The following is a 26,336-nucleotide window of genomic DNA, read 5'->3' as shown; positions in this document are numbered from 1 at the left end:
CACAGAGCTACTATAAATCTTTATTGTAGAGAGAAAATAATACAAGTGTATACAAAACACTTTATATCTCACAATATCAATCATAGTATAACCGAGAATATATATTTAGCTAACTCACAAGAAAACCCCACACTCAAGAATATAACTCTTTTTTCTTTACTCTCTCTTTTACAATGCTGAAAAGCTTGTTGGGATGATCTAAATGAAGTGATAAGCTACCTATTTATAGGTCAAACCATGGGGTGAACTCAATACAAGATTTTCCATCAAATACGGTAGCTTTAGTCAAGAATGATTTGTCGAATCTCTTCTCTTATACTTATCTGGTATTAAGGTTTTAAAATATTATTGGACCCTCCTCGAACGTTTGACAAAATTACATAAAGGTATTGAGCTCTACCTTTTGGAAATTGTGATTGACTTATATTATTCGAGATCATTATTTCGCAAGCGGGCTTTGTATACTCACTAATAAAATTGGATTTCTCGTTTTCATCTTGTATATTCACAAAAAAGCACATCATCCACCTCATTGTTGGCCTTGGAAAATTCTTTTGGATTCATAACAAACCAGTGTCTTATAATGGATTTCATCTACAAAACATTGTTGTGTAAAGAAAATGGGACAACTTTCTCAGTTTTTTCTTAAAATAATATAAAAATAAAAAATGTATATAAAAATATAGCGATTCCAGATTCAAAAGATACTTTTTATTTTTAAAAATAATAAGATTACATTTAAAATTTAATTAAAAAATTGTTGAATATGGTACAATCTGACACGGATTCTTATGAATCCGGTACAGATTATACTTGATTGTTATAGATTTATAGATGGTATCAAATTGCTATATTTTTACATATATTTTTTTTAATATTATTTTAAGAAAAAAGCCCAACTCTATCTCTCAGAAATTAGAATCTCGAAAATGAATATCCACATCATGATAGTAGCATCTCAAAGATGTGAATACATGTACCAAAAACCCCATAGATTCTTAACCTCGCGGAGTTCATACATATGATACTCATCGAGCTTCCAGAATCAACAGATAATGTGGGATGTCAGTTCAGATATTTAGGTGTTGGTCCTCAAGAAGAATATTTGTAAGCTCTAAATGAGTCAAATGAATCTTAAAACATAAAATCAAAACAGAATATATCACCTCAACGTCAGCAAAATCATTAGTCAAATAGAGCTCCCTCCTCAAATCATGAGGTTTTCTTCCTGCGGATGTCTCTTCTGGAATAACATACCACCATGACCGGAACCAATAATTACCGTCTACATCTTTCCACAAACTACTCAGCCCCCAAACATCATAAATGAATATCATTAACAAGTAAATTTTAATATTTTTACAGTTAATTAAAAAAATTTTACGTACCTTTCAATATGAGCAGCCCACAAATCGCTCGAAATTAGCTTTTCCCTTGCAGTCCTAGCCCTCTTTTTCCCCTAAGGCGGCTCCGGGAACTCCACCTTTTTCCGTGATTTCCTCGCCTCGCAATAATTACAAATCCAACTTTCCACTGGAACCAACTTGTCTAATTTAATATTAAATTTTAAAATAACCCAAAAATTTCTCACAGGAACTAACTTGTCTAATTTAATATTAAATTTTAAAATAACCCAAAAATTTATTTGTAACGGTCTCCCGGATCTATTTTGTGTGACGGATTTCGATCCTATTTATGAAAAATATTATAGTTTATGCTAAAATATTTCTTTTATTTTAAGTATGGATCATGTTAACATGTCTTACGGTAATAGATTTGTGAGATCATCTCACAAGAAACTTATTATTAAAATATCGGAGTCGTATAATTTAATTGACAAAAACTTTTTTGCGATAGTCTCACAAATTACTTTATGATATGGATATTTTTTCCCACCCGGCTTATGAAAAAATATTACTTTAATATTTAAAATATGACTTTACATACTAGATAGACCTATTCGACCAGTCTATTTAATTTTTATAAAGTAGAATTACTTCCAAAATTTATAATCTTTGGATTAAAGTTAAATATTTATAAAATTTCATAGCAAAACTGTTATTAGTGTAATTATCTTATGAGTTGTGCTATAATTTTTGTCTTGATTTTTTGAACTTAAGAGGAACAAATGTTAATCAAAATACATTGGTACCGCAACCAAACCAGAATTGAAATCATTAGGGCCGAAGATGGAATCGTATCAAAGCAATTGGGTTTCATTTGAACAAAAACCGAAACAAGTGGTTGATTTGATTATATACGTGGTTTAGTGTCAAACCCGAAATATCCACTGATATAAAGGTATTCTAAATAAGTTTACTTGGTTGGAGTAGACTGATTATTTTTTAATAATAAATTGTTTGGTATCAGTATGATATTACATTGCATTTGCCCTGTTAAAAGTAAATCATACCTACGAAATGCTTCCACAATCACATTAGTATTCCTAAGCGCCAATAGTCCTTTGTTCGGTTTTCCCGTCATCATTCTTGGGGTATTATTATTAACGTGTCACATTTCTATTTCTCCAAGTTTACTGTCCAAAGCTTCAGAAACAAAAAAAAACGCCTAGCTGTTTTTAAATCATCACAATGCATACATACCACATGAGGCCTGTAATGCCCGAGATTTATTTATCGTGGTAATCCGAAATTAACGAATTAATGACTTGATGTGATTCTGGCTAGACAAGCGTTGAAGAAGACATGGGATAGCAAAGGGCCAGAATGGAGACCAGCAGATGTCGCGCACATGCGCGGAGAAAGGCGCGCATATGCGCGAGACGTGCAGCATGAAGAATAAGCCACATGGCCTTGCCATGCACTTGAGATGTAATAACCTTTCATTCCACTTCAGAATTGCAAGCAAGAAATCGAGCATTCCATGAAAAGCTTCAAGTTTTCTTCATAGCTTAGAATTGTGATTGTTGAAGATCTAACCGTCCAATTTTAGATCCGAGCTCATTTTCGTACTCCTCTTGGCAAAGGCTTCAAAAGGACGTAAGTCTTATTGTGTTCTAGCATGGTTTGAAATTTATGTATTGGAGGAATCGGTATTTGATTGATCCTATGTGTTCTTGAGATATTAGTCAACATATAATAAAAACAGGATCGAAGAACGGATATCGTATAGAATTATTATCGATTTTCCAGATATGTTTGGTTGAGAATATGCAGATTAGGTATTGGAATTATGTTTATTGATTGATTATGAGTTGTTGAGTTTGGCCATATGTTGTTGTATCGCCGGTATCTCGAGACTACGCTGTTATGCCGTCGAAATGTACTAGATTGAGATTTCTTGTGTTGAGTTGTATATGATATTGTACTTCTCAAATATGTCATTCCAGATTTGGTATTGAAAGCTTCAGAACCGATAGCGGAAGGATCAGAGTTACCCAGCTTTTGCACTGAGAAAAGAAAGGTATACATCAATGTTTAATCGGGAGATACGACTCGAGTTAGATTCGACTTGAGTTTCCCAAAACCACATACTTGTTTGTTATTGTTTTTATACCTTTGTATTACTGGAATGTGAATGCTATTTCTATTGATGTATAGAAAAACATAGAATAAAAGATAGACATCGAGAACGAGTCTTTGGCATAGGTGCGAAGTCTTTGGAAGAGGTACCAAGACACTGGATGTTTGGTTATATAGATGTGCTTACGAGTAGATCGACTCTTATTGCATAGATTCGATATAAGGTGCCAACGTCCAGGAACCTGGATCCCTAGACTAGATTAAAGTCGAGTCAAAGAGTAAGAGTCAAAGAGTTTGATTTATAGCTTTGTATCGTTTTATGTTTCGTAGATTACGATACATGTTTTATAAATGTTATCCGCTTCGTATATGTTTATATGAAATGTATGTATACGTTGTTTATACTGGGATATATTTCTCACCGGAGTTACCAGCTGTTGTTGTGTTTGTATGTGTGCATGACAACAGGTGGGACATGATCAGGGTCAAGAAGATGATGAAAGATCGAGATTAGAGTAGTGATCCGGGCTTAGATGTAGACTGGTTGTGCAACTCTTGTATATAGAGTTGAGGAACACTACTTAGTTATGAATATCTTTTGTATATTCAGATCATGTTGTAGATATTGCACCTAATTTTGTATTTAAATAAAATGGAGTATGACTTGTTGTATAGATTTGTACACTTGTTTATATGCTGCGCAAGTTTTTTTTAAAAAAAAAAATTTGACCTAGTGTATATAATTGATCCATTTAATCCTAAAGAATGACTAAGAAATGACTTAGCGTCCGGGTCCCCACAAGGCCTAACCGAGATTGTATCAAAACTGTCCGTCAGCTATTAAGGGGTTTCAAAACTGTCCGTCATACCACATGAGGCCTAACCGAGATTCTGACCCAATTCCTCCATAAAAGATTTCAACCATATCATCTCCTTCCTAGCTTCTGTAACTGCAACATACTCAGCTTCAGTATTCGAAAACACAACTTTGTTTTGCAACTTAGATACCCAGCTTACTGTCGTACCGCCTAATATGAACACATACCCCGTGGTACTTTTCCTACCATCTAGGTCACCACCCATGTCGACATGGACAAAACCTTATAAGCCCAAATTTGACCTTCTGAAGCATAAAGATAAAATAGCAGTACCTTTCAAGTACCCCAAAATCGATTAAATTGTTTCCCTGTGCTGTTTTCCTGGATTGCTCATAAATATGCTCACAACTCCTACTGCATGTGCTGTATCTAGTCTAGTGCACACCAGTGCATACATGAGGCTTCTGACAGCAGAAGCATATGGGACTTTGTTCATATAAGCTTGCTCATGCTCCGTCAATGGCGATTGTGCTTTGGTTAGTTTAAAATGACTAGCCAAAGTAGTACTAACATGTTTAGCTTCATCTATGTTAAATCTGCTAAAGTTGAGCACATGTTGGCTATGTCCAAGTTTCTGTTGTGATCAAGAGCAGTTGGATTTGAATACTCCAAGAAAGCTTGAGATGTAAGACTTAAATCGGGTTGATCAAAAAAGTGTGTGTTTTCTTTTGTACTTCATAAGAGAAGAATAAGAAGAGTGAGGGGTAGATTGAGTGCTGCTACCTTGTTGACATTGTTCTTGTAATCGGAAACTATTTTTAATGAGATCGCCTCCCGTGGATGTAGATCAAATTGATCGAACCACGTAAATCTTGTGTTATCTACATTTTGTTCTTCAAATTCTTTAATTTCAGTGTGTGTTGGCATTGATTCATTATTCATTCTCTGAGGTTGCAAACAAGAAGATGTATTCTATATTGCATGTCCGTAGGCCGTCACCTTGATCAATGCATTCAAACGGATTCTAACTCAACAACTGGTATCAGAGCCAGGCTCTTAAAAGTGAAACTCACATGATGATGACTGGGAAAATCGAACTAGATCGATTTGATGGAAAATGGGACTTTGCACTCTGGCACAAGAGGATGCACGCCATATTGGTTCAACAGAAGGTTGCCAAGGCTCTGGAGGGAAATAACAAACTCTCAGAATCTCTATCAGAAAAAAAAAAGACGGAGATAATGGAATTGGCATTCAGTACATTGACACTGCACTTAAGTGACAAAGTTCTTCACGAAGTCTCATCGGAGAGGACAGCTGCGAGTATCTTGCAAAATTAGAATCTATCTATATGACCAAATCATTGCAAGATCGAATTTATCTTAAAGGAAAACTATTTGGCTTCAAGATGATCGAGTTCAAGACAATTGAAGAAAATTTGGATGAGTTTGTTGACTTGGAGAATATTGGGATAGAAATTGAGGAAGAAGATAAAGCTATCTTGGTGCTCAACTCTCTGCCTAAATCATTCTCGGTATTTGTGGATACGATGAAATATGCCAAAGAATCACTAGTCTTCGAGGAGGTGCAAAAGGCATTGAAGGAAAATGAATAACAGAATATGTTAGAGAAGGACTCTAAAGATATAGGTGATAGCCTCCATAAAAGGGGCAGACCAAATAAGAGGGAAACAAGAATAAAGAATAGAAGCAGATCCAGGTCAAAGATAAGAAAATTGAAGTGTTTCTCATGTCACAAACAAGGACACTTCAAAAGGGACTGCCCTGATCGATACAAACAAGGAGATAAAGCCAAGGATCAAGGTGAAGCATCCACTGTCCAAGATGGCTATGAAAGTGATGAGGTATTATGTGTTGCAGATTTCAAGTATGACCAGCATTGGGTTCTTGATAGTGGATTTTCACTCCATATGACACCAAATAAACTCTAGTTTAAAGTGATAGAGAAGATTGATGGTGGAGAAGTCATTCTTTGAAATAACAAGACCTGTAAGATCAAAGGGATCAAATCTATAAGGCTTGTGATGGAAAATAATACTGAAATAATCTTCAAGGAAGTAAGGTTAGTTCCAGATTTGAAAAGAAACTTAATCTCTTTAGGTAGCCTTGATTAGGCAGGATATACCTTCAAGGCCGAGGGAGGAACATTTGACAGTCTACATAAGTGCACTAAGTATGATGAAAGGACAAAGATCAAATCGACTATATGTCCTCTTAGGGAACACATTTGTAGGCTCAACAAGTGCAGTTGAAGGACAACAAGATAATTATAGGATGTGGCATCTCAGACTAGCTCACATAAGTGAGAAAGGTCTTCTTGAACTGCATAAACAAGGTTTGCTTGGAGAGAAGTTATTGCATGAAATTGAATTCTGTGAAGATTGAATAAGAGAAAAGTCTACAAGGGTTAAGTTCAATATGGGAAAACACACATCTATTGCACCTATGGATTATGTTCATTCATATTTATGGGTCCGTCGAAAGTACCGTCGAATGCTGGAGCAAGGTACTTCTTGACAATGATTGATGATCATTAAAGGAGAGTATGCTTACATACTCTGAAGAATAAAAGTGAGGCATTTGAAAAATTCAAGCAATGGCCCACACTTATAGAAAATCAAACTGGTAGAAAGTTGAGGATAGACAATGGGCTAGAATGCTGCTCAAATGAGTTCCATGAATAATTCTGTAAGAAGAAAGGGATATCAAGGCATTTTACGGTATGTACTACTCCCTAACAAAATTGTCTAGCCGAGAGGATAAATATAACCATTTTGGAAAGAGTTAGATGCCTTCTGTCACATTCAAGGGTACCAAAATCTTTTTGGGCGGAGGATGCCAATACAGTTTGTCACCTAATAAGCAGAATCCCCTCGATTCCACTTGGATTTAAGACCCCAATTGAGACTAGTGGCAAAGGGGTTCTCTCAAGTGTAAGGAACATATTTTAATAAAGTGTTCTCACCTGTTGTTAAACACAGATCAATCAGATCTATGTTAGCAGTAGTTGCAAAAGAAAACCTGGAACTTGAACAACTTGATGTCAAAACAGCCTTCCTCTATGGAGATCTTGATGAGAGAATTTATAAGCAACAACCCCAGATGTTTGAGGACAAGTCAAATCCACCCTTGGTATGTCTACTAAAAAAGTCACTCTATGGCTTAAAACAACCCCCTTGACAATGGTATAAACGTTTCGATGACTTCATGATAGCACATAAATTCACAAGAAAGAATTATGATTGATGTGTATATCATAAGGAAATCAACACTTGAAAGACCATGTATTTAATATTATATGTGAATGACATGCTAATTGCAAGTCGAGACATGGTTGAAATACAATCCCTGAAAGTTGAACTTAGTGTGGAATTTGAGATGAAATATCTTGGGCATGCCAAAATGATTTTAGGCATGGAAATCCAGAGAAACAGAAAGTTGAGGGAACTATTTCTGACTCAGCAAGAATATTCTCAAAAGATATTGGAAATGTTTGAAATGGAAAGTTCAAAATCAGTATCAAGACCTATGTCACAAAATTTCAAACTTTCTATAACCCAATCCCCAAAAAGTGGTCATGAGGAAGAATACATGAAGAGAGTTCCCTATACAAGTGCTGTTGGGAGCCTAATGTATTTGATGGTATGCACAAGGCCTGACTTGGCCTACTCGGCCAGTGTAGCAAGCAGATTTATCACACGGCCAGTGTAGCAAGCAGATTTATGGCAAATCCTGGAAAAGAACATTGGCTGGCACTAAAATGGATACTGAGAAATATAAAAAGCACAATGAACTATGGATTGATGTACAGAGCAGGCACAGTGAATGGAAATCTGGTTAAAGGCTATGTGGACTCTGATTATGCAGGGATCATAGACAATAGGAAGTCCTTGTCAGGGTATATACTCATAGTGAATGACATTGCAGTGAGTTGGAAAGCCATTCTCGTAAACACATATACGAGATATTTCTGTCAACATGATTTGATATAATATCATTTATTTTTATTATTTTTTAAGTCGTTATTTTATGTCACTTCAACGATATTCACATATATGCCACAATGAATACCCAAGAAATGAAACATCTGGTACGAGTACTCTTGTTTGGATCTACCCTATATGAAGTCAACTTGCTCTCAAGGGGATGTCTGGGTTGGTGGAGTATGACGCTTGATGAATGGTTAGGAATTGGATTCTCTTTACCAACACTTTTTCAGATGAGCTTGTCACACAAAACTTTTCCGATGTGGTTTTTCTAATAATGTAATTTACAAGTTCTGGTGTTAGTTTGAGATTTACTTTGTACTCACCAAATAATTGCGATTGTCAATTCATACATCATTAAAAAAATCCCAATCAACTTAATTTATGGCTGTTAAATGAGAATGAGAATGATAATATATATGTATTTAAATGAGGGAAAATAACGTGCATATATGAAAACACTTGTATTCGTCGGTTTGACGACGTGTAAGATTTTTAAATAATCATAAAAAATGGTAAATTTATTATAATAATTAAATTGATAAATATTTTTTGAGAAGATTTCTACAATTTGATTTTATTTTTATAATATTTATTTATATTAGTAATAATACTTTGACAAATCTATCCTTAAAACATTTTCCTTTTGTCTCCATCTTAATAATTGTGTATTTTCCCATCAATTTTGGAATGAGAAAGCTCTAAATTAAAATACTCTGATCGATATATATGTCATCAAACGTACATGTGTGGATTTTTATGTATGCAGAAAATTTTGGTTCTTGTCATCTTACGTTTAATTTGTCAATTAATTGTTATAATTTTGTTTGTTGTACTTGATTATTTTCACTTTTCTCTTATTGTTTTAAAATTTCTTCTTGTGAAGTTAAGTTTAGTGGATGATGATACGATTTGTAGCAGTGCGGTACTATAGATATGCACCTTTTTTTTTTTTTTTTTTTTTTTTTTTTTTTAATGATTGTTAAAGAACTTTCACTTCAAACCTATAATATATTAATTTATTTACGTACTCTAAGTTATAGTAATACATTGAGATAAAGAAAATAGTAGAAAATGAGCATTTTAAGATTTGGTAATAATTTAAGCCTATTTTTTAAAATAGGGGTTCTAAATTCTCTTGTGATCCAAAATAATAATAATCTCTTTTTGAATATTTAATTGACAAGTCCATGCTCAAAATTACCATTTAGAAAATAAGATAATATAGCCTAGCTAATGAAGGATTTTTCCAAAAAACTGTAGAAAATATTATCATTTACGAATAATTAAAAAGGTTAGTTGCCCAAAAAAAAGATCTTTTGCTTTTGAATTTGTTTAATTATTTCTCCATACATACAAACCAAAAGAGAGTAAAGATAACTTACCCGTTAAAAATTGTCGCCTGCAAAGTTGGTAAAAATTCCCCAATTCCCTGTTTCGCTTATGAAAAGTCCTAGACCAGGTTCCAAACGGGATTGTGGAAGAAGGAACAATATATTGTTGGAACCTATATGGTAGCACTTCAAAAGTCTGAAACTGATTCACGAAAGCCTTTAATTTGTTTTTTATATCTTGTCTGAAACTTCAGCTGTCTGAATAACTTTTAGAAGCCTTTTGAACTTTCCTGCAGTACTTAAGCCATTGATTTCTTCGATCAAGCTCAGTAATGGATAACAAAAAGAATTGGAGAATACCTCTCTTCATATTCTTCGAGGACGCGCGGTATTAATTACTTTTTAATCTACCCTGAAATCTCTCAAGTTCTATGAATTTGTAAATGATGAGTTCTAATCCGTTTAGAAAGTCAAGATTTTGTTCAGACATAAGCATGCATGGTCATACGAGCTGATGAGTTTCATGTGTATTTTTTCTTAATTATGGTTCCGCATCTTGGAATCAGAAAATCTCAGGACTCCTGAGAAGTTGAATGATTTTTCTTCATTCTCGTTTAACTCGTGGGATTAGAATATGATTTTTTCGTGTACGTTTTCAAGCAGATCAGTGTTTAAATTGGATGATCTCGGTACAGAAATAGCAAGTTAAGAATCGCTCTCCCTGCAGCACTAGCTTTGACAGCTGATCCTATTGCATCACTTATAGATACAGCATTCATCGGCCAAATAGGTAACAACTTCAAAGATAAAATTTAATTTCTGCATATTTTAAGATAGAAATGGTCCCGAAAGAGTCGTCCCTTGAATGAATATAAAGTGAACTAAAAAAGTTTTTCCCTCTAATGTACAGGTCCAGTTGAACTTGCTGCTGTGGGAGTTTCCATTGCTTTATTCAATCAAGTATCAAGAATCGCTATTTTCCCTCTTGTCGGTGAAACGGTCTCTTTTGTGGCCGAGGACATACAATAACAAAAGCCATTCACGACACCCATGATTGTGAAATCTTGACCGTGAAAATAAAATCTTGATACCACAGGAAGGTACTAAACTAGATTACTAGAAATCACACAATTAAAGTTTTCCATTTAGATTTGGACGAGAGAATGTACAAGATGGAACAAGAAGACAACTTTGAAGCAGTGGCAATAAAGCAGCAAAAGAAGCAGATACCCTCGGCTTCTTCAGCATTGATTATTGGTGGCGTTCTAGGTTTCATTCAAGCTGCATTTCTCATTGTTGCAGCGAAACCTTTATTGAGCTTCATGGGAGTCAAATCTGTAAGTAGAAGTCAAGAAAATATTGAAATCAAGTTACTTCACTAATTGTATACAATTAAATAATATCTATTTGATTTGTGTCGTTTCACGTTCCCTTAAACTTTTTTTGAAGAATTCACGTTTCTTATTTAGGACTCAAAAATGTTGTACCGAGCCCAACAGTACTTGAAACTAAGATCACTAGGTGCTCCTGCTGTGCTATTATCTTTGGCAATGCAAGGCGTTTTTCGGGGATTCAAGGACACAAGAACTCCACTTTATGCTACAGGCAAGCGTATTATAAGCATAAAACATCATTTTATAAGATCACCGAATCTGGTTTTATCAATCTTGAAATGATGCTCGAATTTTGGATACAACATAGTGGCAGGAGATATCACTTATATAATATTGGACCCCGTATCCATATTTGTAATCAAAATGGGCGTGAGAGGTGCAGCCATGTCACATGTTATCTCTCAGTAAGTACTCTCCCTTCAGACCAACCTCAAGAACAGTTATTCAGTGCTCGCTGTACTATAAACTGAATGATAATCTTACAATGTCACTGTTTTTTCAGGTATTTAATTTCATTGATACTCTTCTGGAGACTGAAAGAACAAGTGGATTTTATTCCATCGAATCTCAAGTACCTTCCATTTTGTCGTTGTCTCAAAAATGGTAAAGCTAGGGTGTGATCTCTTATTGCTTCAGACTTGGTATTAAGGCACGTTTTATGTTATTGTAACATTCTTGTATAAATTTCCAACATAGGATTCTTGTTACTTACAAGGGTCATAGCTGTTACATTCTGTGTAACTCTCGCTGCATCAATGGCTGCAAGAATGGGATCGACTCAAATGGCCGCGTTTCAAGTATGCTTGCAGATCTGGCTAGCCAAGTCTCTTCTAGCCGTTGGTTTGGCCGTTGCTGGACAGGTGATGCTGCAGCTTTCATTTAGAAATGCTCGGTTACAGATCATTTTGTGTAAATAAGAAACATTAAGCATGAAGTGATCTTGATTCTTTCAGGCAATTCTTGCAAGTGCATTCGCAAGAAATGATTACACTTGTGCAGCTGTCACTGTATCAAGAGTCTTGCAGGTACTAATCAACCCCACGTCACCAACTAAATTCTTGGCCATGACTAAAATATATTGTTGCAGTTGGGACTAGTTCTAGGATTGTTTCTTGCTGCATTTCTTGGAATTGGTCTACATTTCGGAGCAAGATTGTTCACTGACGATGTTGATGTTATCCATCTTATTAGTGTTGGAATCCCGGAACATATTCAACTACCCTATATGATAATTTAACTTTACTCATTCAGTAGAATTATAATAGAGGAGAAACGATACATTTTGTCGCAGCAACACAACCGGTTAACTCCTTAGCATTCGTTTTCGATGGTGTAAACTTTGGAGCATCTGATTTTGCATATTCTGCACACTCAATGGTATGTTTTCCAGTTGTTCAAATAGGAAAATAACAAAATCTATAATCTCTAATACCATGTTAAAAGTAAGATTTGTCCCAACAGAACTCAAAAAACTAGTTTTAAAATGATGATTGTTCAAGTCCATATATATGGCTCTCAATAACTTAATTCATCGAAACATTTAACTCATTTAAGTTTAATTATATTTGCAATAATAATAATAATAATAATAATAATAATAATGTAACAATCTCAATTCTCACCTTGTTTGTAAGCTTGACCCGAATCCATCCAATTGCAATTTACGTACGGTTATTAAATCTACAGTTCTGGACTTTAGTCGGTGTGAGCTAATCTGTAACTCAACACGGCAACCTGCGGAAATCCAATGAGAGAACACGATTTTCCCTATTTTAGGCCAAAAAAACATTAGTAGCACCAAGGAACAAACAGAGAAACATCGATCATCTCCACAATATACACCCCCTTAATCTCCACTTCCTCGCGGCGGCTCCGCCGTAGCTCAATTGCCCTTAGCGACATTGCATTCCAAGCTTCTACCAATAGCATTCCTGCACGATATAACCATCGGCGACGATGCCCACCTCTGCGCCGTCGAATCATTCCAGTCATCCGGAGTACTTGATCGGAAGGCTAAATTCGGCAATCACTCCGTACGAAGCTAAGCTGAAAGCTTTGAGGGACTTGAAGAACCAAATAATAGGCAATCGTACAAAGAAGCTTGCCTTCTTGAAGCTAGGCGCCGTACCCTCCGTCGCCTCTATTCTCTCCGATGCGGTGGCGGCGGCAGAAGAAAGCGTTGGGGATGCTCGGGAGCTTCACGAGTCCGTGTTGATTCAGTCGGCCGCTGCAATTGGGAGCTTTGCATGTGGATTAGATGCTGGAGTCAAGGCTGTTTTGGATGTGGGGGCTTTCCCCCTTTTGTTGAGTCTCATTTCTCATGTCAATGACAAGGTATACTTTCTTTTCTCGTTTGCTTTTCTCTTAATTATTGTGAATTCCTGACAAATTTAACTACTTTTTTTGGGCTATTGTCTCTTGTCAGTGTTGTCCATGCAATTTATTCTTTTTGCTGCTTTTATAACTCTGCTGCTTCTTATTCTTTCTTCACACAGAAATTTCCGTTGCTGTAAAAATGTAGTCAACGTTGAAATTTGTAAGATGATTTAGTATATAGTAAATGTATTAAGCAAAAGATGTATGCATTGAGTGGTAGCATCACTTGGCTACTGTTCTTCAAAATCTGTGTTTACGTACTTCAAGTTTGGCAGCTGTCATCACTTTTCTGCATCCCCTCAAACCAAATTGGACGGCTGATGTTATAATGATTGTTGTTACCTACGCGCCTCCATTTGAACTAGGACGCAGGAAATTCTGAACAATTCTCATCACACATTTAAATGGACAATGCATGATAATATAAGTGAAATGTCAGCACAATTATTTTAGTGGTGACTAAAAATAAAGTTTAATGGTCATTTGATTCTTTTTTGTTAGTATTTTTCTGCTAAATGGAGCCTATGCATTAAAGATAGAAAAGATAATGTTAGAGGTGTGATCATGAACTTTAAAATCTTGAATTATTGGACACATGTTTGAAGAGCTAATCGGCCTCCTATTTGATCATGAACTTTAAGATCGTGAAATATTGGTCACATGTTTGAAGCGCTGACTGGCCTCCTATTTTGTCTGTCTATTAAATGATTCTTTTTTGTGTTGACATGCAATCTTTTATCATCACCCTATTATCTTAGAACTTTCAAAGCAGGTTGTTGATGCTGGTGCTCGTTCTCTGAAATTGATTTATCAGTCAAAATTGGCTCCGAAGTACGATTTTATTCAAGAGAAAAACATGGAATTCCTCCTTTCATTGCTTAACAGCGAGAATGAGAATGTTACTGGTCTTGGTGCAAGTATCATTGCTCACTCATGCCAAACAATTGTTGAACAGCTGGCACTGAGTGAAACTGGAGTTATTAAGAAGCTTGTTTGTCTTCTCGGAGGTTCTCTAATTCAGAGAGATGCTAGTTTAGAATCTCTGGCTGCTGCCATTAGGGATAATCAAGAAGTTGCTTCCAAGTTTGTGGGAACCGAAAATGGAAAAGCACTGAACGTTGTAATTGAACTGACAAAGGATAAGTATCCTCGAACAAGATTGTTAGCCTGTATGTGTTTGATCAGCATAAGCAACACAGTTTCACCATATCTCCAAGACATAGGAATCAGAAATAATTTGGTAAGAATATTACTTGATCTCCTTGATGATCCAGGTCAAGTTGGAGATGAATCTCCCTTTCTTTTGTCTAGTTTGATAAATGAAAAGGAGGATATGCAAAAAATAGCATTTGATGCCAATGCTGTTGAAAAAATGCATGAACACTTGAAGAAAGGTTCATTTCAAGGCAAACGATTGCAAGGAATACTATTGGCACTGGCTGATCTATGCACAAAGTTGGAATGCTGCAGGAATAGGGTACTACATTTGAAGGTGTGGTGTTTCACGCAAACATTATATTTTGTTGTTTCCGATTCCTCCTATGTGCAGGTGTATGAGTTGTCTATTCTATCTGTTTAGTCTGTCTTATGAAATAATTCAGAGAAAGAAATTGCATAATTAGTTTGTTGAAATCTTTGAATACTGCAAAAGATTTACCTTAATTGTTAGCCTAGTTGCTAATAACTTGTCATTTGTATGCCAACTCTTCTGTCTAGGTGTTAGATTTTGCAGTAGATGCACTAGCTCATGATAGTGCTGAAGTGCGCGCTGCAGCTTGCGTTTTCCTGAAGAATGTGTCTCGTTCTGTGAAGGTTTGTTGCACAAATTTGAATTTAAAGTTGCCCAAATCTCATTACCACCTGTGTAGGCTTCAATAACAACATGTTATTCAGAATTTGAGTGCAGGTCATTTTATGAACAATACTGTCGCCCTTCCCTTGGTTGAGCTTTTGTGTGACTCCTGCTCGTCAGTCCAGGTATAATTTTGTTTCTTGATGAGTTGAGCATAGGTGGATTGTTGGCCCCTTTTGCTATGATTTCTCTGTATCATAAGTTCTCACTTCTCATCCACATGTTTGTCTCAAATGAAATTAATACGGATGGATTTTCTGGAGGTTGTATTTGTTCTGCTTTCAGCAGCTTCATTGCTGTCAGATACGTACATAGTTTTATTTTCTTCTATTTGCCTGTCTCAGGAGAAGTCTAGAAATTAATCCCTTTAATGATTGCCATGTTTATGCAAATTACCTTTTATAACCGTTTGTTCTCAAAGCTAGTGAAATACTAATTCCTTGAAATTTTACTTTTTCCAGATTGCTGCTCTGCGGGCAATCAGCAATGTGGTTGTTGATTTTAAGGCACATAAATCACTATTTACACAAAGTGGAGGTGTGAAACAGCTAGTTTTGCTTTCAAAGTCAATGGAATCTGCCATTAGGGTCAATGCTGTGTGCGCCCTTAAGAATCTGACATTCCTCGCAAACAACAGATGTAAAGAAGAAATTCTTTTGGAATTGACAACGTCCACACTAGCACACCTTATTAGTGGTAATTATTACCTCTGCTGATGTACAAGGGACTAATTAATATATAGGATAGTATATTTTACCATCTGCTGATGCATTGAGTTTGGTAGACCCAGAGGCTGCAGTCCAGGAGCAAGCTTTGGCATTGATTCGCAATCTCATCAGTGGTACTCTAAATTCCATTGAGTATGTTTTTGGGGAAGATAGTCTTCTCCTGCATGCTATTGGAAGACAATTGCAAAGCTCTTATGCATTTGAAGTTCTTATTCAAGTAAAGTGTTTATTTGCCATGCTCAGTTTTAGTGTTTTAGGAGGTGGTTGCTTGACAGTAACATCTCTCCCCTATGGCCCTATTCCATTTTGTTGCACAAGAAGCAATGATATTATGATAGTTAAATAGTAATCACGAGCCGTTTTCATATTCATATGGTATGCAATATAACAGACAGTGTTTGTAATGGGAATGGGCATGTTATAAACATTGAAGGAGAATTGTTAGTGGTCATTTTCGTCTTTACTCATCATGAGTTGTGGTGATCGTTTTTGTCTCCCAGGGCATGTACACTCTCAGCAATGTTGCTTCTGGCAATGAGTTCCATAAAGAAGCTGTAATGAATCAACTTTTTCCATCGGCAGGCAATGACACAGAATCAATTTTGACCAAGTTTTTGCAGAGTACTGACTACCGATTAAGAACAGCTGCTATTTGGACAATTGTAAATCTAATATTTCCGAGCAGTCCAGGTGCATGTGGTCGGGTTACTGGACTGCAAAATGCCGGCATAATTTCAACGCTAAAGAATATGACCAATGACCCTTGCCTGGATGTAAAGGTGACTTACTAAAATCTAGGTTATCGTGTGTGTTATTTAATTTGTTAACTAAAGTATCTTCACAATTCTTTATTGAAGCTTCGAGTGAGAATGGTTCTTGGACAATTACTGATGTTCGGTGATGCATCAACATGAATTTGTAGAATCATACAACAAATTCACCAGTGAAGGAACTAATATGAAAGAAGGTGCTTGTGCATTTTTCCAATTTTGTAACATGTATCGCTTCGTCAGGGACATTTAAGAACTGGTATGCCTCCATCGAAATTAGCATCAACTTACTTGTGCATATATGTCTGGATGAGATTTTTTATGTTACTTGAGAACTACTATGTTTCACTTAGGCTTTGATTTTCTGTGAATAATTAATTTTAATGTTTTAATGTGCCCCCCTTTCTATCATGATATGGAAGCAACTTAGTCAAATGTCAAGATTTGGGCAGACCTTCGACGCCATTAGCGATATTCTGTATCTAGTTTTGCTTATGTTATTTGAACCCATTCTTGCATTATATACAACTTAAGGCATCACACCGGTAATCTTCCTGACAAGATCGGCTGACTTTTTACTTCGTTCCATTGGCCATATATGATTTGTTGATTTCCTGCATCACGGTGAAATAGGTTAACTTGTATTTGCAGCTGAATGAGCCGCAATTTCAGTTTTGGAGTCTCATTTTTAAGTCTCTCTTTATTGAGAGCAGTGTAATATTCTGGTTTCGTTTTCCTTTCCCTTTCTCACGATATGGAAAGTCTAGATTCGTGCAATCAACCTCAATTATTGATGACCATGATGATAACTACTTGTCAAGATCTGTTCTGTTTACTTGTGGCATACAAAAGTGCACTTTCATCGAATTTCTGTACTTAATTACTTCACAGATTTTAAAGAATATTGTACCGTACTCAAGTTTCATTCACGGTACGAATATTATTGATTTTTTTCTTTGGGTAGGTGAAATCTGAACGTCTCTTTGAAACCCTATTTCTTACCCGATACGTGAACAAGCTTCAACCAAATGAAATACCAATTTCTAAAGAGTTCCGTCCGAACCTACTTACATCATGTAACGAACGTTATATACAAATATATGAATATGATTCGAAGCACAACGTAAAAAAATGTTTTACAAATCTGTAGCCTCAGGGGAGCCAAGAGACCAACCCAGAAACCGTACAGGTCGTGTTTTCACCCAACCACCTCCGAGCTCGTGTCATCTGTGGGCCATATCACAGTCTCCACAAGCCTTTCGCGCATCAACTGCAAATTCTGATCTGAAATCCTCTCATACATCTCCGCATGATCACATTTCTAGAGATCAAATAGCATATAATCATTGAACAAAACATGCAAAAAACCGGTCTGGCATCAGAGTCATTTCTCATACCTTGATCCATTTTCCATAGAGGTGAAGCCGAGTAACCATTACTCTTTCAGCAAGGTCATGTTTCTCCTGTTATAGCCAATTTGTCAGTGATTGGCACGAGTAGAGAAAGTAGGCCCTCAAATGAAATTTTTTTAACCTTTCCGAGGTTGCGAATAAAGCTCTTCCCATAACCATTCTCGTTTGATGCGACAAAACTGAAAATAAACAATTTGATCAAGTGAACAGCCTTAAGCACATATGTTGTCAACGATACCGAGAAGTTATACTTGCAATTTTGCAAATGCATATCAACACAATGCCATTTTTATATACACGAAAACAAATTGCGAACGTCTACAATTTCAAACTCAACAGTTTGAGAGTTGAACTTGTATTACGAATGCTGTTGGATCTCGGTTTTCTCATGCCCAAACGCAGCGGAAGTTTTAAAATTTTATTTTATTTTGACAATCAAAATATATTTGAACACTCGTATGGTTTTTAATTAAACATACATAAGATGTTTAAAACTTTTACTTTTGGTAATTAAATCACTTGGCTCCAACTAATCTGGTATTGACGGATCTAGCTGTTGATGAATCCCTACGAACGTTCTTCGAAAACTCCTTTCTTTATTCTTCTAATCAGGTCCACGACTAGATGATTTGTTCTTCTTCTAATTTGTACTAGAAAAATAGAAGATATTTTACGTTGGAGATCAAAGTATTGAGAGACGGCTCAAACCAAAAACCGCTTTGATATGGCCGAAAATATTGCGAGAAAATATGGAGGAATTTTCGAAAAATTGGTATCAAGTGGAGGCTAGGGTTTTTCGAAAAATTGTGAATGGATTATTTTTAACTTTAAGCCTAATACACATATATATAAGCTTAGGGCTCATTAATAAAATTAAATACTTAATGGACTTAATCAATTAATTATTCTAGTCCAACTAGTTTAATTAATTAATCTTTCAAAGTCCAATTAAGAACCTTAATAATATGTATGTTGGTCTTGTACTCCTACAAGCCAATTATACATATACCCATTACATTTAATTTAAATCCCTTATAAATTCAACATTTGAATTTAATATTTAAATTATAAATTCACCTCCTTGAATTTATTACCTCCAAAATTTAATATTTAATAAACTCAACTTTTGAGCTTAATAAATTAAATCCATCATAAATTCATCATTTGAATTTAATATTTAAATTATAAATTCAACTCTTTGAATTTACAACCTCCAAAATTTAATATTTAATAAATTAAATTCTCAAATTTTATAAATTCAACTTCTTGAATTTATTCTCTCCAAATTTCATAAATTCAACTTCTTGACTTTACTATATCATAAATTCAACTACATGAATTTATTTTCTCAAAATTTAATTATCATAAAAATTCAGCTCCTTGAATTTACTATATTATAATATAAATTCAACTCCTTGAATTTATTCTCTCAACGGGAACAAACGATCCAGTGCTTGTGTGACCCTCAATGGTTCAGAGATACAGCTAGCCGTGGGTTCACAACTCTTTGTGATTCAGGACATAATCTTTTATTCGGGCTTACCCTTATTTGCCTCATTCTATGTATCAACAATTGATCATGAGAATGTCAGAAATCATATTTCTGATTAAACCAATCGAACCATGGTAAGAGCGTCTAGTAGCATCGCCCCATGATTCCCTAGGTATCACTGATAGTGCCTGCAAGAACCAGTCTGTTATGATTAACGTACAGTACGGTCCCTTCATCTCATATATCCCGATCGAATCTGCAACCATTGGTTCGTCGAGGGTTGCATATTAATTCGAAGCCAGAGATTCCACGCACTATTATTTCATCAGATCACATAGGATATCCACACTCGTAGGTGAGCGGTGAATCCCCGACTACAATACACTGGCTCCTATATATGTTGCAACTGTACCCAACCTCGCCACCTGATGACTCTTCTGGAGCCGGTAAACGAGTCAAAGCACAGCCCTAGCATATAGAGCCTCAGTGTTGTCCCGGGTCGTAAGGACTAATGGTGTACAATCATAACCACGGACTTATCCTCTCGATGAATGATAACCACTTGGAAAGTCCGCGGGAGGGTTGTTCGGTATAATAATCATATGACTACCAATCTGCATGTTTGGACATCTCTATGCCCTTACCAAGAAATGCAGTACACAACATCACAGATGCTAGTCTCGAGCTCAAGTGACCTTTATTCATGTTTTAGGCGGCTGAATCGACTAGGAACGGATTTAGAATATGCAGTATTTACAAATGAGTTTCAACATCGAATTACGATTCATTTGTATTAAAGCATAATCAAGGACTTCATCTATGATGATCACATGGATATACAGATAAAATGAAACGAAACCATTAAAAGTTAAATTATATTAAAATAAAGATTGTTTATTACAGTTGAGTCAATAAATTCTCTAGCCAACTGTTGACTTGCAGGACATCTACTCTAACAAGTGCATGGTGAAGATGAGCAAACAATCAAACGCCCGAGCAAACTAGAAGTGCTTACTCGTAGAACCACCGATACTGAGTAGGATTCATCTCATACAGCTGATTCAAGACTGTCCTCACCGCTTTGTACGTGAAATATGTAAGAATTTGCTGCACGAAAGAGAGTTGATTGGTTTGCATAGCGTTCAAGTCACTTATTTGCTGTTTTAACTCTAGACTAGACTAGACTAGATGGATAGGATAGTACACAATTTAAGGAGATTCAATCACAATGAGAACCTTTTGTAATTTTGGACCAAATAAAAGTAAAATCAAAAAACCATATTTATCGCATAAATCTTCAAATTCTCGCGTAGTAATAAAACCATAAATGCCTTTAGTCGTCTTTCACCTAAAATCCTAGCAGGCTTACCCCATTAATTACAATCTCACAAGGATTAATTTATTCATATTCAAGTCACACCAAATATGCAACTCAGAAACTCCCCCATGACCCATAGGTACTAATCAACATAATCTACATTAATTAAACCAAATAATTTTCTTACAGCCTTCACGTCTTCAAAGGTGTCTTCATATTGTCCAGCCAATTCATTCACTATCAAAATACTCTTATTTATCCTCCGTTTCTTCAAATTCTTGGCACCCGAAAGAGCTTTAATGGAAGAACAATCAAGAAATGAGCTACTCAAGTCCAACGAAGACAAACGAGGGACATGATTTTTACCAATCAAATTCCTTTGGAATACCAAATCTCCACCACTCAAATTACACGAAGACATAGCATCCAAAAACAAGCGAGGAGTGGTGTGGGAATCAACCACCGATGAACCCACAAAGGAAACAGCTCCCACCATCCTCCAAAAAACCTGTTAAAAAATTGAAGTCCCAGAAATAGATTGAATTTTTATTTACCAAGAAAGGGTTTTGAAGTGGAAAAAACAAGATAATAAGAGATTCCCACTAATGCAAAACAATAAATAAATAAAGGGAATCCAAGAAAGTCGGAAGGTTTGGTAGGATTCAAAGATTCATGTACGTGGATCAAAAGGGTGTTCAAATTCACTACGCAGCTCTTGAGAAACGTGTTCGACCTGGTCAAATGCGAAAATAGAGAGGAGGAGCCGCTGATTTGTTCAACAGGGTGATCATAATTCTGACCAGAAAAAAATAAATAAACAAATAAAAATAAAAAGTAGGCCCAAATTTCTCCCACATACTAAAGCAAAAAATAAATGACAAAAACTTGTGTGAGACGATCTCACAGATCGTTTTTGTGAGACAGATATTTTATTTGGGTCATCCATGAAAAATATTACTTTTTATGCTAAGAATATTAATTTTTGTTGTGTATATAGGTAGGATTGACCTGTCTCACAAATTAGGATCCGTAAGACGGTCTTACATAAGACCCACTCAAAATAAAAAAACTCTCTATGGTGGGAGAAATATATATATATATATATATAGTCCTAAACATAGAATTATATGTATAAAGTGAACACTAGTCAAAGTTTGTTTTTTATCTTCTTTTTTCGAATTACTTTTAATAAAAAAAAATTGAAAACGTGATACTTAAAAATATTGATTTGCTTACACCACCAAATACCACCAAGCCAATATTTAAACCAAAATAACTAAAAATTAAAATTTAGTACGCCAAAATAAAAATTTGACAATTTAATATATTAAAATCCGAAATTGAATAGACTAAAAAATTCTATCGATATTCACAATAAAAAATAATACTCTAACATAAAAATTAATAATTTTTCATGTATGACCCAAATAAGATATTCGACTCACAAAACTGATCCGTGAGACCGTCTCACAAGAGTTTTTGTATATTATAAAATAGTATCGGGCCTAAAACTAAAAAAAATCATTATTTATTTATTAAATTAAAAATTATATGATCAAACACAAACAATAAAAAAATAATTCCAACCATCTCTTAAAATTATTTTTCAAAAACTTTCCCCAAACTTTTATTTGAAGATATTTATTAATAACTGTTTCTCAATTGAAGGTAAAACGACACTGTTTTGGTCAAGGCCACCGCGTTCTCCACTCGATTCACGGCTTTGTTACCCGATTTCTCCGTTTCCGGCAGAGCCCAGAAATATTTCAAAATGTTCTACCGAGGGTAAGAAGTAACAATTTTGAATTCTGTTTAATTTTGTGTAAGTATTAATTTTTAGCTCATATAAAGTACTTTGAATCTTCACCCTATGAATTCTTATTGTGGTGTTCGATTTGCTTCAATCAGCAATTGCTCTGAGATGTGTTTTATTTTTTCTATTTCTTCTTTTGGTTGACGCGGCTTAAATATGTATTGGCGTTATGTTTTTCTTGTTACAGTTTGTCGTGTCATTTGGGTTTTAAATTTCGATAATTTAGATTTTCCTTTCTTATTGTTGCATTTCTGAAGTTTTGCTTTCTTTTATTGTTCCATGTCCCAATAAATTGCAATTTTTGATGTGTTAAATTCGGGCTCCAATATTAGAATTTGTACCACTAGGAGGAAGGTTGTTTGGTTATTATCCTTTTTGATAGCTTGTTATTGATTAATGGGTATGAAATACGAATCTTTATTAAGAAAATAAGAATCAAGATAGAATTGCAACCCGGGGAGGAGCCCTTGGTTGGAAAAATGGTTGAACTGGCTGTTTGGCAAATGATTATTGGACAGGATTCTATATGATGTTTTTTTTAATGTAATACTTACCTGGTGAATGCCTTTGTTCTTGTGCGGCTATGAAGTAAATTTGCAGACACTGGTGATGCTCGTGAAATGGGTGGTATGAAACGGCAGCGGCTGATGGATCAGGGGTCTTCATATTATGGAGCTCCTGGTACAAGTTATATTAATAATGCTCCACCTCCACCGCCTCCCACATATTCTTATATCCCCCCACCTTTTCCTGTTGTTCGACTGCGAGGCCTTCCCTTTGATTGTGCAGAGGCTGAAATTGTTGATTTCTTCCATGGTTTAGATGTTATTGATGTTCTGTTTGTCCATAAGGGTGGCAAGTTCACTGGAGAAGCTTATTGTGTTTTAGGCTATCCTCTTCAAATTGATTTTGCGCTACAGAGGAACAGGCAAAACATAGGTAGGAGATATGTTGAGGTTTTTCGAAGCAGGAAAGATGAATACTATAAGGCTGTAGCTAATGAAGTTTTTGATACTCCTGGTGGCTCACCTCGTCGTGGTGCACCTAGGGCAAGATCTTCTGATGAGACGTGGGACTCGTCAGAATTTAAAGGGGTGTTACGGTTGAGGGGTTTGCCTTTCTCTGCCACCAAGGATGAAATCATGAACTTTTTCAAGGATTTTGTGCTTTCAGAGGATAAAATTCATTTAATTTCTAATTCTGAGGGAAGGCCAGCTGGAGAAGCTTTTGTTGAATTTGCAAATCCTGAGGATTCAAGATCTGCAATGTCCAAGGATAGGATGACTCTAGGGTATCGATACATAGAACTTTTCCCTGCTGCACGTGAGGAGTTGGAAGAAGCAATTTCAAGGGGCCGGTAACTATTTCTTACTCTGGTTTCTATCCTTCTGGACATTAGAATCTTTCTACTTTTTGTTCTTTAGTTATTTGGAATTTGGATATATATCTTGCTAGTACAATTAGCTTATTAAATGTGTGTGATTATCTGTTGGGTATGTATTAGTTACATATCTTCTCTGTGTTTGTATTCATTTATGTATTCAATAAGGGGCACTGGTGTTGTCCTCCATCTCGTGTGTCACCTTTGTCGTATTCAGATTGTCTGCATGAACATGTTCTATTACTTGGACAGACACAATGTGTGGTATGATTCGAGAAATCAATTTCTCAGAATTTTTTTTGCATTATTTATTTTTTTTAACGATGTTCTTATTCTAATAACATCAAAGACTACAACTTTGAAATGGAATTACAAGCTGACTTTTGTGTTTGCTGATACAGACATATGTTAAGTTCAATTATTCAAGTCACATGATCTACAGAAATGTTTTTTTTCCCTCTCTTCAGCTTAGTTATCTCTCTCCGATGACTCTCCAAATATTAATTCCAACCTGTCGTTGATGTGTTTGAAATTACTTTTGGTCAGGCAAATATCTTGTGAATGACTGCCTATAGTCTCAAACTTTTGGAAGCTATTGATACATAGAATATATTTTGTTTTAGGATATTCTTGGTGGAATGTGGTACTAACTACTAATTATATGCATCTCAGTCTCTTACTTTTCATACTTTTGAGGTTCTTAAATTTCCTTGTGATGAATTCGTGCAAATGACTTGTGTCTGCAAGATGCTACTGAAAGATTAAGTTATTGGAACTTATGTTTATCAGGATATTACCAAAATCCTTCGAGGTGAAGGACCCTGCGGAGCCTACGCCTGTACTGCGGATGAGGGGTTTGCCATTTTCAGCTGGCAAGGACGATATAATCGATTTCTTTAAGGATTTTACTTTATCAGAAGAGTCGATCCATATCACCTATAATTTTGAAGGGCGACCCACTGGAGAAGCTTTCGTTGAGTTTGCTGGTGCAGATGAAGCAAAAGTAGCACTGGCTAAGGATAGGATGACACTTGGTAGTCGTTATATAGAGCTGTTTCAATCATCACCAGAAGAGTTGAACGAATCAGCTTCAAAGGGACGGTAACAAATTTTGGCCCTGTTTTTTTTGCGCTTAGAAATAGCTAGAGTTGCAGAATGTAGGAGCTTTGTGCTTCTGTTTAGCTAAAAGTTGTGGGTGACTTATATAACTCATTCTATTTTGTAATCATGATAACTGTGTCACAACTCTGATTTTTACACTTGATGATGCAATAACATATGTGGGATTCTGAGTCCGAAATTCGATGGATAAGGTTTTGTGTATTATTCTTCAAATGCATATATGAAGCTCATGAAGTTCTTAGGTTCACACGGACTGATGATCTCGTACTCGATTCAATTAGTTGAGTCTCATCTGTTTAAACTTGCAAAAGCTCTGATGTAGTTTTGGGAGAATGTGAATGACTATGGTAGTGTAGGTCTCGTTCATGTGTTCACCAAGTAATTTATGATATTTTAAAACATAAATTACTTAAAAAGATAAAACATAAATTACTTAAAAGAAAAACTGAAGAAATATAACTTTAATCTTTGTTCTGGTTTCTTAACAATCGTTATGTTGCTCGAGCAGCTCAAGTTTGGTTAAAGACCGAGGCTGAGTCACGCCCTTGTGTATATGTTGGAACATTTCATGTTCGTAATCTTGATTTTGATGTTAACAAAACTTGTTATTTTGTTTCTAATGATTTACCGAGTGTGCAGATGTTGTGACTGATCGAACTGATCAATTACCGAGCCTAAACTCTATCAAGACGCAAACTGAAAGTGCCAACTGAATGATCGAACTGAACCAGTACAACTGAAGTATCAAAAGCATTTCAACTGATTGTCCAGTTGATAGGTGGTTCAGCAGAAGATCTTCAGAAGCCCGGCCAGCTGATGAAGTGTTCAACTGATGAAGAGCCCAACTGACCAGTTTAACTGAATCAGTGAAATCAGTTCAGCTGACGAGTCAACAGATTTCACATCACCAGTTCAAGACCAGCTCAACTGAATCAGTGAGAACATCAGTTAGGAGCAAACCAGTTTGCAGATACGACAAGCTTAATCCAGCTGTGCACAAAGGTCCAAAAGCATTGTACGATCAAGTTACAATAAGAG

The 26,336-nt window shown here is 35.6% G+C and overlaps 3 protein-coding genes and 1 pseudogene across 5 annotated transcripts; 3 read left to right on the top strand and 1 right to left on the bottom strand.

The window, feature by feature from the left end:
• Nucleotides 1-9,703: 9,703 nt before the first annotated feature.
• On the top strand, nt 9,704-12,451 carry LOC140991707 (protein DETOXIFICATION 42-like; annotated as a pseudogene).
• Nucleotides 12,452-12,743: 292 nt separating this feature from the next.
• On the top strand, nt 12,744-17,112 carry LOC140991133 (uncharacterized). Of its 2 annotated transcripts, XM_073461085.1 has the most exons (9): nt 12,744-13,368; nt 14,183-14,579; nt 14,685-14,902; nt 15,127-15,222; nt 15,304-15,387; nt 15,724-15,958; nt 16,047-16,207; nt 16,491-16,769; nt 16,848-17,112. In XM_073461085.1, the coding sequence occupies exons 1-9, from the start codon at nt 12,991-12,993 to the stop codon at nt 16,902-16,904; spliced, it is 1,905 nt and encodes a 634-aa protein (XP_073317186.1). In that variant the 5' UTR covers nt 12,744-12,990; the 3' UTR covers nt 16,905-17,112. The 2 variants fall into 2 exon arrangements, with proteins under 2 accessions (XP_073317186.1, XP_073317185.1); XM_073461084.1 differs by having other exon boundaries at nt 14,183-14,902.
• Nucleotides 17,113-17,824: 712 nt separating this feature from the next.
• Nucleotides 17,825-21,786, bottom strand: LOC140991134 (chaperonin-like RbcX protein 2, chloroplastic). Of its 2 annotated transcripts, XM_073461087.1 has the most exons (6): nt 21,349-21,786; nt 21,170-21,276; nt 20,680-20,771; nt 18,294-18,351; nt 18,158-18,223; nt 17,825-18,081 (listed from the first exon to the last, which is right to left on the bottom strand). In XM_073461087.1, exons 1-6 carry the CDS (start codon nt 21,476-21,478, stop codon nt 17,959-17,961), a joined length of 576 nt encoding a protein of 191 aa, XP_073317188.1. In that variant the 5' UTR covers nt 21,479-21,786; the 3' UTR covers nt 17,825-17,958. The 2 variants fall into 2 exon arrangements, with proteins under 2 accessions (XP_073317188.1, XP_073317187.1); XM_073461086.1 differs by having other exon boundaries at nt 21,170-21,783.
• A 758-nt stretch (nt 21,787-22,544) lies between these two features.
• Nucleotides 22,545-25,488, top strand: LOC140991676 (uncharacterized). The gene is made up of 3 exons (XM_073461769.1): nt 22,545-22,767; nt 23,385-24,152; nt 24,966-25,488. Exons 1-3 carry the CDS (start codon nt 22,754-22,756, stop codon nt 25,279-25,281), a joined length of 1,098 nt encoding a protein of 365 aa, XP_073317870.1. The 5' UTR covers nt 22,545-22,753; the 3' UTR covers nt 25,282-25,488.
• The last annotated feature ends 848 nt before the right edge of the window (nt 25,489-26,336 follow it).

This window comes from Primulina huaijiensis, chromosome 13, assembly GCF_012295235.1.
Source record: "Primulina huaijiensis isolate GDHJ02 chromosome 13, ASM1229523v2, whole genome shotgun sequence".
Lineage (NCBI taxonomy): Eukaryota > Viridiplantae > Streptophyta > Magnoliopsida > Lamiales > Gesneriaceae > Primulina > Primulina huaijiensis.
This window is presented reverse-complemented; position numbering and strand designations above follow the sequence as displayed.

Coding starts and splice junctions, on each gene's coding strand:
- LOC140991676 (XM_073461769.1), top strand. Junction 24,153..24,965: donor GAAGCAATTTCAAGGGGCCG/GTAACTATTTCT, acceptor TATGTTTATCAG/GATATTACCAAAATCCTTCG.
- LOC140991133 (XM_073461084.1), top strand. CDS start 12,991: ATGCCCACCTCTGCGCCGTCGAATCATTCCAGTCATCCGGAGTACTTG. Junction 15,959..16,046: donor ACTAGCACACCTTATTAGTG/GTAATTATTACC, acceptor TGAGTTTGGTAG/ACCCAGAGGCTGCAGTCCAG. Junction 16,208..16,490: donor CATTTGAAGTTCTTATTCAA/GTAAAGTGTTTA, acceptor TTTGTCTCCCAG/GGCATGTACACTCTCAGCAA.
- LOC140991134 (XM_073461086.1), bottom strand. CDS start 21,478: ATGGTGGGAGCTGTTTCCTTTGTGGGTTCATCGGTGGTTGATTCCCAC. Junction 18,224..18,293: donor TTATTCGCAACCTCGGAAAG/GTTAAAAAAATT, acceptor TGGCTATAACAG/GAGAAACATGACCTTGCTGA. Junction 18,082..18,157: donor TCTATGGAAAATGGATCAAG/GTATGAGAAATG, acceptor TTTGATCTCTAG/AAATGTGATCATGCGGAGAT.